At 35.4% G+C, this 15,944-nt stretch overlaps 1 protein-coding gene across 1 annotated transcript; it reads right to left on the bottom strand.

The window, feature by feature from the left end:
* Nucleotides 1-12,413: 12,413 nt before the first annotated feature.
* Nucleotides 12,414-14,286, bottom strand: LOC121416051 (bis(5'-nucleosyl)-tetraphosphatase [asymmetrical]-like). The gene is made up of 2 exons (XM_041609491.1): nt 14,109-14,286; nt 12,414-13,096 (listed from the first exon to the last, which is right to left on the bottom strand). The coding sequence occupies exons 1-2, from the start codon at nt 14,224-14,226 to the stop codon at nt 12,792-12,794; spliced, it is 423 nt and encodes a 140-aa protein (XP_041465425.1). The 5' UTR covers nt 14,227-14,286; the 3' UTR covers nt 12,414-12,791.
* Between the last annotated feature and the right edge of the window lie 1,658 nt (nt 14,287-15,944).

The raw sequence follows: 15,944 nt of genomic DNA, 5'->3' as shown, positions 1-15,944 counted from the left end.
GAACATTAAAATACAAAGACCAGCATTATGAATCACAATGTTTGGATAGCATTTCAATGTTCTATTCATATCTATTCAGAACGTTTTCTAATTCACATGCGTTATTAGCAGGTGATCTTCTTTATCTCCCATTATTGTTCTTATTTTGTAGGCCTATAGCCTGTGTATACGGTAAACCTCCCTCTGAAATACCTTTCTTGGTTTCATGTTTTCTTTCAGATTTGTTTCCACCAAGGCGTGCCGGAACACTTTCAGTTTTTTTTTTTTTTTTTTTTTGGGGGGGGCAAAATCCCGAAGGGGGCACAATATTTTTGAAAGCGTGAGATACGGAAGCGATCGAGCGGGAGAGGGTGTGGTTGAGGGTGTAAAAATTGAGTGTAAAAGTTGCGTTTCTAAGAGCATTCAAAAATAAATTTCTTGAGAATTAAACAGTCTTGGGGTTCTTTTTGATCCTGTTTCCTCCCTTCTGACCCAGACTGGTGTTTCTTCATGATCAGGGTCGCAGTTCCAGCAAATTACGAGCCTTATTGCAAACTCTATTGTTTTAAACCAATGTAATATAGGCCTTTTAAAGACTTTAAGATGACAAACATGCATGACCGTATGCATCCGGGGGCCACCGATCGAGAGGGCAAAATTCACCCAAAGTGTGCACGAAATCTTTCAATTTTATTCTAGAAAATGCAAAAGCTCCCCCATCACCATGGGCGGGGGACAGGGGGGACGCGTCCCCCTACCATTTTGGAAAGGGGTACATAATATCAAATGTCCCCCTACTATTTGTGCTCTTTTATTATGGAAAAAATACATAATTTCAAATCGAAATTATATCCTCGAATTTCGAAATATATATAAACAGATAGTTTTTGTTAAGAACTTGGTTAGGAAAAGAAAAGGCATACCGGCCCAACTATTCTCCAACTCTCATCTAGCCCTTTATACCAGCCAAAGAGTGATGACATTGATGACATCGATGGCCATTGTCAATTTCATAACTAATAAAAATGATGAAAAAAGAAAATCGCCTCTGAATTTAGTGCATAGACGGTTAGACGAGAATGTTCCATACCCAGTAAAATCATACCTTTGTTAATCCAATTCACTTTCCCTTTATTCCAAATTTACTTGGAATATACTGAGAATATTTTCATTGTTTGCGTACTCAGTATAAAGAATAGTTTTCATGAGTTATGATTAATCCTTCACAATGAACTTTAACTATGCTTTATCCCCCAAATTTGTTTTTAAACACTCTATTAACAAGACTTATACTCCATTTTTACACAAAATTCCTGCCGTGGGAGGGGTCATCATAGGTAGATCAAGGGGCGAAGCGGCGGAAGGTGAGGCGAAAAATAAGAAGAAAGATAGGACCGGGAAGAAAGTTGAATGATGGAAGGGAGGTGAATAATTGGGAAAAAAGAAAACTTTCAGGACATGTTATAAAAATAATAAAATCGCTTGCGCTTTGCATAAATACACAGCCATCTTTTTATTTCAAAACTGCTTGATTTTTTTTCACTTTTTTGGATCGAAATATATAAAATCAAATCATTTATCTAAGAAGATATCCATCTTTTTCATAATTTGTAGGTTTAGATATTAAAGAAAATTAGCTTGCCATTCGGTTTTAGTCTGAAATGTATTCATTAAAAGGTTAAACGTTATCACACTGTAATAAGATGGAAAAGGGGCTTTTCAAAGGTATGTTTCACAGAGGAACTGTTCGTCAAAAGACGCCAGGCTTACTATGATAATGTCATTGCTCCGTCAGGGGCAAAATTGTTCATTTTTGACAATAGAAATGACAATTTTTGGGCATAAAAGTGCCTTCATCGTATACTTTTGCCCTTTAATTATTTAAAAATTTATCATTTTTCTACTTTCAGGGGGGCACATTGGGGGGGGGGGGGGCAAAATCTCGTTTTGCCCCCCAAAAAATTTATTTGGGGGGGGGGCAAGTGCCCCCTGCCCCCCTCGCTTCCGGCGCCCTTGTTAAAGATATATAGAGAGAAATAGAGATGGGGTGGAAATTCCACCCCATCTCTATTTCTCTCTCTCTCTTTCTCCCGACAAAAAGGACAGGGCGCTAATTTTAATCACCTCATATTAGCAGAATGATAAATTTTGAACTAGAAAATAAAACAGACATTTATCACAATCAAATATGGGCATGTTCAAATGGGTCGCTTGATCAAAGATAAAAAAGGACACTGCAAAGGAACTTTCACTATGAAAAGGGGGCTAAGGGGGGGGGGGCAAAAAAACAACTTTTTAAAGTGATTATTCAACAAGAATGATGTACTTGAGGAAGGGGAACATATTAAAAATGGGCACTGAAGGGATCGGGTTCAACGGGCACGCGGTTTTGTAAACTAAGACACGTGATCGATCTTTCCAACACTCCATCTTCCCAACTCATCAATCGCCTGAACTCTCTCTCCAACGATGAACATTTTGACTTACAAAAAAATTAGCACAACATATCTAAGTTAGACATTTAATGGTGGAAACTAAAAGTATAAACGACCCAAAACAAACGGTGGAATGGATGCAGCGCACATGGGCAGTTTACCGGAGAACCACGTATGGTGCAATAATACGTTTGCGATTAAAAAATAGTTACAGGCATAGTTTGTATTCAAATTATGAATAAGACTTTGGGGTAAAAAAAAATAATGATTTCATATTTTTGTGCATATCAGCAGCATGATTATTATACTTTGTATGTTGGTATGCCATTACTTCTATTTTTCGAACGTTAAGACTGTATCATTGCGCGAGTGATGAACCCATTTTCTTGCTGGACGGACAGAAACTATGCATGCATCGCGGTCCTTGCATGCTAAGCATACCGTAATTTCTATTCGCTTACTTTCCTTATTTCAAGGTCGATTTTCTTCGTTCGAAATTGAAAATGGACTAGTATTGGATGTCTGAATGTAATATGCCTTTGAAAACGTGATTAATATCGAATACAATAATTTCATTCCGAAGATCCTTCTACAGGCAGACAAGTCTTACGTAATAGCACAGCGTTGTTTATCATTTCGTCCTTGGCTCAACGCTCATTTAGCTGGCCCGTGGTGGTGAAATCGAGACAAGGGGATTACCTGGCCAAGATGGGTTTATCGGGGTTGGAAAAGTTTCCAAACGCGAATCGGGGTATAAAACCGCAGTTTGCAGTCCGAAGTGAGGTCGAGAATCAAACGGGACATTTTCGTAATGAGAACCTATCGTCCAAAATGATGCGAACTTAAGAGCATTGTTTTCATATTTATAAAGACACTGACAATAAAGTATATTTTATCTGTATTTATCTTTAGTATCTTATATTCTTTTTATGTACACCGTTTACACGCATTCTGTTTCTTTTGAAAATCTATTTGGAGTATATAAAATTTGAGCAAGATTATAAGATACATAACCTTTTTATACTTTTGATTCTTTTCAAGAATATTTTACCCAAAATAAAATATTAATTTTCTTTCATGCAGAATATGCAATTTAGTTATTGCACAACCAGTTTTCATACGCGGCGATACAGGGGCGTCATCCCCGTAAGATTGTTCAACCCCTGAAGCAAAAAGTAGAAAAAAATGGGAGTATCCACCAGAACGAAGAATGTCTACAATGCAAGAGAGGTTTCTGTGAGAAGTAACTGAACTAGACATTACCCATTCGGCAATGGGAGTCAATATTTCGGCACGATTATTACTTGACTTGAAATTAGGGCCCCCTAAGAAATCCTGGATCCGCGCCTGGCTCCCACTCACATAATTCTAGCAGTGCCTACTCTGATGAGAAGTTAAACGAAATTGAAAGCATCAAATGGTTGAAAAAAAATCGCTCGAGTTTCCCGCTCGCATTGATTATTTTTTAAGGTGATATTACATTTATTCATGAACACATCATTATAAAACCATTATTCAATTGCCTCTTCTTCATGCATAGGCGGATCCAGGTGGGGACCCGAGGGGCCAGGACCCCCCTATTGGTAGAGCAAAAAAGGGGGGAGAAAGAAAAGAGAAAAAAGAAAAGGAGCAAGAGGAATGAATAAAATAAGATGAGAGGAAGAAAAAAAAATATTTTATGTCACTATATAAAATTTTCGCTCGCGCTTCGCGCTCGCATTGCCTGTTAAGTGATCCACATATCTTGTTCAACATGGAGCTTAAATATCAAGTTTGTAAGTCAGTATACAAAACATATTTCTCCTTGGAAATTGAACTTTCATTAATTTTTGTGATTTACATATTGATTTTTAAAAAGTGTTCTGTAAAAATGTCAGTTTTATGGTCTGAATATTAACATTTTCCAATTGCGCTGCGCTTTCGCGAATTTTGATTTATCAGGTACCTATTATTTTCATGTATTCCATAAAGTTTTCAAAATATCACTTTTCAGGTCTGATTGTCAAAACGCATCAGCTAGCGCTGCTATGCTTGCATTTTTTGATTGGCGGGTTATGTATGTCTCAATATTGATTGTATAACAAACTACTTAAAATCCCCTTTTCATCACAGTTTATCAAAAAATTCGGCTCGCGATTTGCGCTCGCATTAATGGTAAAAAATATATCAACTAATTAATGATGCATCCTATTCATAAATAAAAAGGTGCTTGAAATGTTCAGTGTTCAGGCCATAATATCATCAGATTCCACGCCCTCATTATGCATTAATACTAAGATATCAATTTAATAATTAAATTGTCACTTTTGGTTTATCTCGCGCTTAGCAAGATGAATAGGAAGATATATAGTCATCATATTCATATGATAACATGTCCTAAGGATGTCAATGTCCTATGTCTCAAAATTAAAGTAATAATGAAACATATCAGCTCTTTATCAAGTGCGATCCACCTTACAAGTTTCCTACAAAGAGTTTGAAATATCAGATCGGAACATCAAATATTTGAAGCTCGCGCTTCGCGCTCGCTTTTATTTTCATAATAAAAGATTGTTTAGAATGCATAGATTCTATGTCTAAATCTGAAACATGCGCGCGCATTTTCATTCAGTTATCCAGTTTCAGATCACAATATCAAAAAATTCTGCTCGCCCTTTGTGCTCGTATTATTAACGTAGGAAGATCCCCTTTCATGATTTACAAAACATGAATAGTGTCCCGTTCTAGGTCTAAAACTAAAATTTTTCCGTTCGCACTTCGCGCTCGCATCAATTGTTTAGTTATATAGCTATCATTACAAAAACTGATTAAAGTTTTCCATTTTTTATGTAGAAATGTCAAAAATTTTCAGCTCGCGCTTCGCGCTCGTATTATTTGATTGTGAAATATGTAATGTCTTCATGGCTGAATGCAAGCAGTCCATAAAAGGCACTATTCGATCAGTTCAAAACGTGTACAAACATTTTCTGCTCGCGCTCTGCGCTGGCAATATTTATGTAGGAAGATCCCCTCTTTTTCATGATTTAGGAAACATAGGGTGTCCGGTTCTAGGTCTAAATCTAAATTTTTCCGCTCGCACTTCGCGCTCGCATCAATTGATTTGATTTATTGTTTTCTTCTGCATCCATAACATTCATACAGGTGTATAATGATTTTTTACAACATAATAAACATAATATGTTAGCATTTTGGCATGAATCATAAATAAAGAGTACTAAAAAAATGATTCCTGACAAAAATGATTAACTATATGATATTCACAATTTGCAGGAGAATTGTCATCATAAGCAGATTGCTTGAAAAAAATGACAATCCCAAACTTATACTAATTGAATTAATACATTTATAAAGCAGAATTGGCATATATTTTCAAATACGAAACATGAATTCATGCAATATTATAGTATGAAGATGATGATGATGATAATGATTATGATGATGATGATGAAGGCCATGGAGATGATGGTGGTCATGATGAAGATATTTGTAATGACTAAATCGAAGGAGGAATAAATTCACGATAAAAAGGATACGACACAGAAGTTTTACTTCAAATATTCTGATAATAACATAGATTTAACTTTTGCCTTAAATGAGTAAAGAGACGAAGATTGTTTTACAGACTCTGCTGGTAGAGAGTTCCACAAATCTGGACCATGGTGTCTTATGGATCTCTGCGCAATAAGCAGTTTGGGGTTGATTAAATGGAAATTTGAAGAGTTATGGGTACGGTATGAATGAATAGATGTATTCAGAGAATAAAAGTTGTGGAATGAAGGTAGGTGGGAGCATGTTATTTACGTACTTAAACATAAGTAGTAAACTTTGAAGTATATTTATGTCAAATACTGTTAGTCTTTAGTTTATGGAATAATGGATTTGTGTGTGAGAAATATTGGGAATCAGTACAGATTCGAAATTGTTTTTTTTTTCTTTTATTAAGTAAATTGTATTAAAGTTTTCCATTCTTTATAAAGAAATGTCAAAAAAAATTAAGCTCGCGCTTCGCGCTCGCATTATTTAATTGATGAAATATGTAATGTCTTCATGGCTAAATGCAAGAAGTCCTTAAAAGGCACTTTTCAATCAGTTCAAACGTATACAAACATTTTCTGCTCGCGCTTTGCGCTCGCATGATTAATGTAGGAAGATCCCCTCTTACTCATCTTTTTCATGATTTAGGAAACATGAATAGAGTGTCCCGTTCTAGGTCTAAATCTAGAATTTTTCCGCTCGCACTTCGCGCTCGCATCAATTGTTTAGTTATACTGTATAGCTATCCTGTTCATGATAACAAAAACTGATTAAAGTTTTCCATTCTGTAGTAATGTCAATTTTTTCAGCTCGCGCTTCGCGCTCGCATTATTTGATTGTTGAAATATATAACATCTTCAAGGCTAACTGTATGCAGTCTTTAACAGGACTGGTAGGCCTACCTTTCCGATCAGTTGAAAACGTTTATAAAAAATTTCTACTAGTGCTTCGCGTTCGCAGTAATTATTGCAGGCACATCTTTTTTCCGAATGTTCAAATTTTAGGAAAAAATACATACAATTTAAAAAAAAATTGCTCGCGCTTCGCGCAGGCACTATGAAATAAGGATTATGATATTATACATTTATGTTGATTTAAAGAATAAAGTTAAGAAGTGACTTATAGGACTACCCCCTTCAAATAAAGAAACGAAAAAAAAAACATCTTCGAGCGGCCGATCGGGGAAAATATGGCTGAAAAAATTCCGGGGCCCTTTATTGGCGAAGGCTGGATCCGCCCCTGATTCATGTGCCCATGAAATAAGATAATTTAACATTCATTTAAGGCACTTATGATTGCCTGGGGGAGGGAGGGGCCGCCATTTTTCCGAAATGTACACAGGGGCGCCAAAATCAGGTCGAATTTGGGCCCCCCTCCCTACGAAATCCTGGATCCGCGCCTGGTAATGAGTACAGGAGAAACTATATTTCACTGATTTTCATGATTCATCCCATTTGATTAACTCATCTATTCGTGTTTTGGGGCTAATCTTTCCCTTACGCATTGCTTTTTGGCAGAAGTTCTATGGAAAATGCACCTTTTTTCACACAAACTTTGAGACTCTGTATTCATTCCCCTATTGCTCGAGAATGAATGGGCAGTTAACGACGGGGTTAAAGATTTATTGAGGAACGGAATGTATATTTCATGAAAATGAAAGCCATTTCCCCATTGGATGTTATCTTCAATACGTGTTTTTTTAGATGAAGTCAGTTATCGAATAGGCTCTCCTGGCATTTGAGGTCTCTATCGGTGACGTCACTCAGGATCGTCATGCCTGGACCATCGGCCAGGCAGGGGTCGCAATGGTATATGATTTATGCATAATGCACTCGAATGACTCGATATATACAATAATCTTGTCCTCCCGTTCAAATGAATGTGAAACTCATATAATTTCCATCAGAGCATTCAACAGGAGTACTGTAGTACACATTTCTTTGTTATAAGTGAATTAAAGTCCCTCCAGTGAGTTTGCCTCACCCCTATTGTGAAAATGTATCACCCCTAAGTTGTAACACAGCTGTTTGCACTCAGAGTCACTCCGTGACCTGTGTGTGCGTTCAAGAGTTGTACACGATTTTCTGTCTCATTTAGGCAGAAATCTTTCATAATGTGTTTTAATTTTTGAGACCTTTATGAATTAGATCAACCTAAGATCTCCCACCCACCCTTCTTTTTAGCTTGTTTCAGAGGCCGCTGAATAATAATGATAAGGCGCTTACTACTGGTGTTTCTAATCGCATTGTGTTCTGTTTTTTGGTTTGTACTTGGGTATAAAAAAATGTGGGGAAAATGACACAGCTAATACAACTACACTGATAATCAAAACTGGTGTGGACATCTAATTAATTGACCGACCCACAACTGTGAATCATCTATTTAATAAACAGATGGGTTTTGAGTAGGGTTTTAAACTGATTAACAGCCTTGGCACTATGAATGTAAGATATGTAGCTCATTCCAAAGGGAAGGGGCAATTGAAGAAAAAGCATGGTCATTGTACTTTGTAGAGGTTCAAGGTCCAGGAGTTAGTCTGCAATTCAGTAGACGATGATGGAGAGGTCTTGAGCTAGAGCATACGGAAATGAGATCTGTAAGATATTTTGGGGATTGGCCATTGAGAATTTTGTAGGTGAGGAGAACAGTAACGTAAAAATGACCACATGATTGTGAATTTTTTCATCGTCAGCCCCCCCCCCCACTTTGAAAATCGTTCAGCAGCCTCTGAGTTTGAATGGTCCTTGGGGGATGCTGGGGGTATGAGCAAAGCTTTATGAAGTTTTCTATTTTTCCAAGAGATGAGTTGCTTTCATTTGGTATACAATTTTTAACATTTAAGTCGGTTTTACAGATTTTCTAAATGATTTAAATTTCATTGATGTCTAACTGCTGTTTACCTCATTGACTTTTGTAAGTAGGTGTACTTGGATTAATTTTTCATTTCCTGTCAAATGAATATAAAAATGGAAAAAAGTATGGCCTTTGTTTTGCAATTACTTTAAAATAGTGATGAGTCATGCATGAATGATTATGAATATTGAACCATTTTTCGACTTTGTGCAACACTTCATTGATCATGGTATATTTCCTTTCCCTTTTTTTCCCCAGAGAGATGAGATGATATGCTTTAATTTGATAAACAGTTCTTAATATTCCAGACAGTTTTTCAGATTTCATAAACGATTTTAAACGAATTGATGCCTGTCTGCTATTGTTCCATTGACTTTTGTACAGGCGTGTCATAAGATTCACTTTTAATATTTCATTTCCTGTCAAAATGATTAAATGGGTAAAAAGGATTTGAATTTTATATGAAATGAAAGCATGTCATCTCACCTCTTAGAAAAAAATAAAAAATAAGTCGGGATCATTGAAGCATTGTGAGTTATGCTTCAATGATAACAAAAAGGTATAAAAATATGCATTATCACACTATGAGTCATGATCATTCATGGGTGACTGATAAAAATTTGCAACGAGATGGAAAACAAAGACTATTTTATTTCCATTTCATATGATATATACATACATTATACTTTATGAAAGCCAAGTTACAAATTTGTTACTTTCATCATGAGCATCCATGCACTAATTTTTCAGCGTTTTTGATGTACAAATAATTCTTGTATGACACCTATATAGATCCTTGTGATTTGATTGGTTGTTTGATATCGTTCATTCAGCCCATTCTGCAATGAGGCGTAATCAACCAGGCAATTTTGGATGCATACAAATTTGTCCATTGCAGCGCTCACGATCACCGAGACTAGCGCTAGCAGCTAGCTGCGAGCAACAGCAGTGCGCATGTTGTAATGATGTAAAAATCAAGACCGAACTCGCACTGCTCAAGCATGTTTTGCATCGAAATTCATAAATTTCATATGAAAAAAAAAATCAATTTTTAGGTGTCATATAAACCTAATAATGAATGTTTATGAGTGCAATTGACAGAATACTTCATTCGGTGATAGATGGATCATTTCACCTTTCACCTCATCAAGTATTCTGTCCATTGCACTCGTAAACATTATTTGTACAATATATATATATATATATATATATACATGGACGACTTTTCTGGCTTTGAAACAAGAGGGTCGTGTGTTCGAATCCCAGCCATAGCGTAATTTTCTTCGACAAGAAATTTATCTACATTGTGCTACACTCAACCCAGGTGATGTAAATGGGTATGGCAGGAATTCCTTGAAATGCCACCGCGGTGTAAAAAGCTGCAGGGCTTTTAAAAGCCAGGGTAATGATATCCGGGAATGATATACTAGTAGGGATGCATTTGGCAGTGATATGCGCTGTATAAGCATGTTAGTATTATAATCATATGCATTTTGTTTGTACTTTGCGTTTGTGAATTCAGTCCTAGCTGTATTGACTGTGGTGTTACACTGTATATCCAGGCCATAGGAATATTTTATCAATTTATATAGACCTATACGTGAGAACATGTGGTTAGTAGATCTATGGACTAGAGAAAAACTATGATTAGACCACATGCGATACAGAAAGAAACAGGAAGCAGGTTGTCAGAGCAGGTGAAACAGGAATTGTTTACCCCCGCCCGCCCCATCCGTTTTCTTTCTTTCTTTCTTTCCCTTCCCCCTCCTATCCCCCCTCTCCAGTCATTCTCTACCCTCTCTCAAACTCTCTCCCATCTTTCCCTCTCTGACCCTAATTGCATTTGTTTGATGAGGCGCTGTCTGAGGGAAATTCAATCAATATCAATAAGCCCACAACCCAAGGTTTGCAAAATGTATTCAGTGGTTGAAATTCTTGAAAATCATTTGTTTTATCTCCTATATACATGTATCAAGACCAAATAAGAATAGAAAACATCTATTTTCATGCTCAAACAAAACTTCTTGTTAAAAGTAAAAGAAACTAATTGCAGCAAAAAAAGTATTCCAAGAGAAAGCCTCTAAAATAAAGGTTACTATAACTAAGCACCATATTATCATAGATCTTTGTGAAACCATGTAATCTTAGCTGAAAACCAATAATTCTGATTGATAACACACACAAAAAGGCATAATAATGTCGGAGTGTGCACTAATATTACTTTGAAAAATGCCTGACATTTTATGGAATTTAGCTCATTTCTCAGCAATTTTACATTTTTCTCCAGAGCCGATAAGAACATGTTTTCCATTCATACATACAAACACTTGGCTGATCATTTTATTGGACTCTTTTCAAACTCATTTTGAGATTGTTACCACAACTGGTATTAATCTTTAATTAAATCTTTTAATAAGGCCTGATGCATATAGAAATCCAAACAAAAATAAGATGAAAAATGATGAAACAAAGTCTTTAATCAAATATAAACCATATTTTAAGGACATGTGGATTAAACTAGCATACTGATGAAAATCTCTTGAAAGCAAATTGAATGTAACATAAGAAAATTCATCATTTTAAAGTAAAATTTGTTTATTTTTCAGAAAAAAAAGTTGTATGCATAACACATTTTTTTATATGAAAATACAGAATATTTCAATTTTTGCAGATGTGACAAAAAAGAAGCATCTTGAATCAAATTAGGTTGCAACAATGACAATCCCATTTTTTTTCCAGAGAAAATACAAACCTTTTTTCACATTAAAACAAAAAAAGCACACTCTCAGCCGTCAGTAAAGTCTACTCTTTTAACTCCTTTTCATAAATAAATTACTTCTTCTGATTTGAACAAAATTATCTGTTCAAAATCATGAAATTTTCAGCATGGGATAATTGGAATACCTTGGTATTGAAAGCTTGCTGCCTTTTTTTGTCATATTTCTTAAGACTCAATTTATAAAATCAGACAAATTAACATAATCATAATACTGAAATGTCATCAAAATCAGATTGGAGGAATAACAAAGTCACACCATTTCAAAAGTTTCAATTATTTTGGAGAAGCAGTTCTAAAGAAAATAAATGAAAGCGCAATGTTATCTCCCCAAGTTAATAATTTGTAAGAATTATAATCTCTAAGAATGTTTACATATGATTCACTATTAAATAAATTGTATAAGTTAATCATTGCAGTCATTGAGTTAAAAGGGATTCAAAGGGAAATGTTTAACTGTATGTATGAAAATATTTTTATAAACAATTATGAATTTCTGTAATGGGATAAGACAAAGTCCAAAATAATCATCATAATTAAGATGGTGTTTCTGGTCACTTTTATACTTCACTTTTCTGAAGCACTAAATAGTGATTTTAGGACAATCTTTTTTCTGGGCTTAAATTTTACGCAACACATCTCAGACATATATGTGAAAATTGTGACCTGGCAGCTCAAAGTCAAATCAATGGTAGCCTACATATGTCTTTAAGACTATCTGAGGGTAGCATACTTGATTAAACGTATCGTACACTTTTCAATTTTATCAAACCACATAAATATGTTGCTTGCATGAACAATAGAATAAATAGTTCAATTAAGCAGAATTGCATGGCACCTGGAAAACCACGTAAAAAAAAAGGTTCAATCAATGTTTACATCCTTTATCCTGAGGCGACAGACAGGCTTCTTCCCGGTTGCACCACTTGAAATCTTGGTGCTCATTGGACAATTTCACACCATCCTGTGGATCGTTCAGCTCAGTGGTTGAAAAAAGCTCCGCAACTCTCAATAAAAAAAAAAATGACGTTGTGAGACAAATTTTCTCGCCTATGCTTGTATTCATATTATGTACAGTACATCTCTTTACATTATAGTGTATTATGGTCCCATGAGCTTGTCCGGATCCCTGAATTGATGAAGCGTAGTTATAATTCAATATTATATTCAATGTCTTATTCCCCACAATGATCTGGATAATCTATCCTTGTACATCAGCTATGGAGATAATTATCAGCATCTCGTAAAACCTTTTCCATGTCACTGTATCCCGAGAGGTGACAGGCCTCTTCAAGGTTGCACCACTTGAAATCTTGATGCTCATTTGACAATTTCACACCATCCGTTGGATCCTTCAGCTCAGCAAGCCAATAAACGACCTCCTTTGGTCTATTCTTGACAATATAATTGAGCGTGCTCTTAAAGTCTGTAACTGTGAGTTGATTGCTGGTATAGCCTGCTTCTTCCTCTGTCTCTCTTAGTGCTGCAGTGCGGTAATCCTCACCCGGGTCAAGATGACCTAAATTATGTAAAATAAAGAAAATAGTGTTAGTCCTCTTTTATTTTTGCAACATATGTCACTTGCTCACGGCAACCATCCTGCCTGTGGGTAATCTATAGGTAGGACTATGGTATGCCAGTGCAGTACACAACACACACTTAAAAAAACATTAAAACAACACTTCTGTGACCAAAAATAGTATACTAATTTTCATACAGTTGCAATTCATTTTTCATTAGAAACTTGGGAATGATTAAATTCTATTCACCAGAGCTCTCAAAAACTTGAATTTTAAGGCATATTTTTGTTCTTTTTTCTATGCTACTTTCTTCATCCTCCTATACTTAGCCTTCCTGATTGACCTTTTAATTTACCTTTATTTCCTTTCTTTTTTCATTCTCTCCTCCATTCTTTCCAACCTCTCTTTGATCTCATTCTTTATATTTCCTCATTCTTTCTTTCCCTTCCTTCCTCCCTTTCGTGATTTTCCTTTCTCTCAAAGAAATGAAGGAAACATTTTTCTTTCCTCCTTTCATCTTTTTTTCCTTTCTCTCCTATATTTTTTCTTTCACACATTTAATACATCTTCCCTTCCTTTCTTTCAATATTCATTTCAAAGAATAATGGAAACCCTGTTATTCTCTCTTTTATTCTTTCTTTCATCCTTCTTTTATTCTAACTTTTTAAAATCTATTTCTTTTTCCTTCATTTTCCCCTACTTTTTTCTTTTTCTCAAAGTCGATCCATCTCTTTTCTTTCATCTATCCTTTCTCTCCTTCATTCTTTTGTTCACCCTCCCTTCCAATTCTTTATATTTTTTCACAAGTCCAACTTTAACACTAGTATGTAGCCTTCTATGTTGATCTTTTTTCCACAACCCTTCACATATTATCACTAGCACTGAGCTGCGTCAGGTTGGCCCAGTGACGGTGTAGATCATTTAGATCTAACGCCAAAATAAGTTCATGGGACCGAGATTAACCCACGACAATAGCTGCCAAGTTTCCTTTATAATTATATCACTACTTACCTTTTGGAGGGGTCCAATGATGTACCCCATACGAAGTTTGGAGTAACAAGTATTGGATTCCTAACTCGATTCTTCTGAAAATGATAAGCCCTCCTGCTCGTAGCACTTCAGAATTCATTTCGGCTTTCAACCCGTTCGCTGCCGTTTAAAATTTCGTCAGCGCTTTACCGGATCATATCCGGATATGCGTTCTTGCTTGCTTCCATAGAGTTATGCTTCACACCACCGTACTCACACTACCACAGATCCAAAACACTGAAATTTCCCGAAATTGAATCCCCAATTTTCTGAAAATCATAGACAATTCCTGAAATTTTCAAATTTGATTTTAAACAAAAATCGGGCAATATACAGCTAGTGCACATTTGGAGGGACAAAAATCAAGGAATTTAACTCTACAAGTAGTATTGATTGCAGAAACAAAATTTATTTCTTCATCATTTTCTCACAATATCCTATCCCCCCCTTGACGGATTCCCGTCACATATTTAGGTTGTGGAGGTATTTCATCAAGCTTTACTGGAATATGGTGTAAAAAAATTTGAAACACAAAACTGATGACATCACAGGAAGGTTGTGGAACATATATATATATATATATTTGGGAAATGCACACCTGAGAGTTGACCTCAAGTCACCTGACCTGAATTCTGTACTTGTGATAAAAATTGTAACACTATAAGCTCACAATAAATATTTCATCAACACATTATTCTCAAGACATATATTTATTTGGTACATTTCAAACTTTTTACATATGCATACATTGTTTGTAAACGTCGATGAAGTAAATAAAATGACAAAATACTAACGGTCAAGTCTACCTCAGAAAAATGTTGATTTGAATCAAAAGAGAAAAATCAGACAAGCATAATGCTGAAACTTTTATCAAAATCGGATGTAAAATAAGAAAGTTATGACATTTTGAAATTTTGCTTATTTTTCACAAAACAGTTATATGCACAATTTAGTCACATGCAAATGAGAGAATCGATGTTGTCCCTCTCTCACTATTTCTTTTGTTGTTTTATTGTTTGAATGATACAATATTTCAAATTTTCCAAATTTGGCAATAAGGAAGAACTTGACTGAACCATAATAAAGTTAAACAATTGTAATTCCACATGTTCAGGGAGGATTAAAACTTTGTTTCACAGGACAATGGGGAGAAAATTAGAATATTTAATATAATGAAATACATAAGAAATAGTGAGTGAGTGATTTTCTCTTTAAATTCAAATCAACTTTTTGTTGGGGTGGCCTTGTCCTTCAACTTTATCTGAAATATCCATCAAACATTTCATTATTCATAAATTGAATGATTTCCCATGATTTTAATAAAACAGTCATCCATTTTTTTCAAAAGGCTGGAAGCTTACCTCAAAACTATCAACTAGCAAAACTTTGAAAATATTCTTGATTTATTCATAAAAAGTGCATGATCCCTAGCGCTGTGGGACAGTTTGGTACTCAATGCCATCTTCATCAAGAAAATCATCAATAAAATTTGTATGCAGTTGTCAGTCATCAGTCAGTTGTGCAACATGCGCTCACATGTAAAGTTAGCATACCCTATGCTGCTTTTGACTACATCAGTATTGACCCAAACTGCGAGGGGCCACTTACATTGAGGAGTGGATACCATGCGCGACCAAAAACACACATAAAAAGAATTTCTTTTTCAAGATATGGCACGTTACCTACATAACGTAATAAGAGTGTCAAAAACACCCTATTCGCTAGGAAAGCTACATGTTTAAGGTCAAATTTGCGAGGGTATTGAAAATTGTTTAGGGGTTCAATACGGGGAATACTTGCCAAGAGTATCGTTTTGTT

Source organism: Lytechinus variegatus, chromosome 5 (assembly GCF_018143015.1).
Source record: "Lytechinus variegatus isolate NC3 chromosome 5, Lvar_3.0, whole genome shotgun sequence".
Taxonomy (NCBI): domain Eukaryota; kingdom Metazoa; phylum Echinodermata; class Echinoidea; order Temnopleuroida; family Toxopneustidae; genus Lytechinus; species Lytechinus variegatus.
This window is presented reverse-complemented; position numbering and strand designations above follow the sequence as displayed.

Coding starts and splice junctions, on each gene's coding strand:
- LOC121416051 (XM_041609491.1), bottom strand. CDS start 14,226: ATGAATTCTGAAGTGCTACGAGCAGGAGGGCTTATCATTTTCAGAAGA. Junction 13,097..14,108: donor TCATTGGACCCCTCCAAAAG/GTAAGTAGTGAT, acceptor TACATAATTTAG/GTCATCTTGACCCGGGTGAG.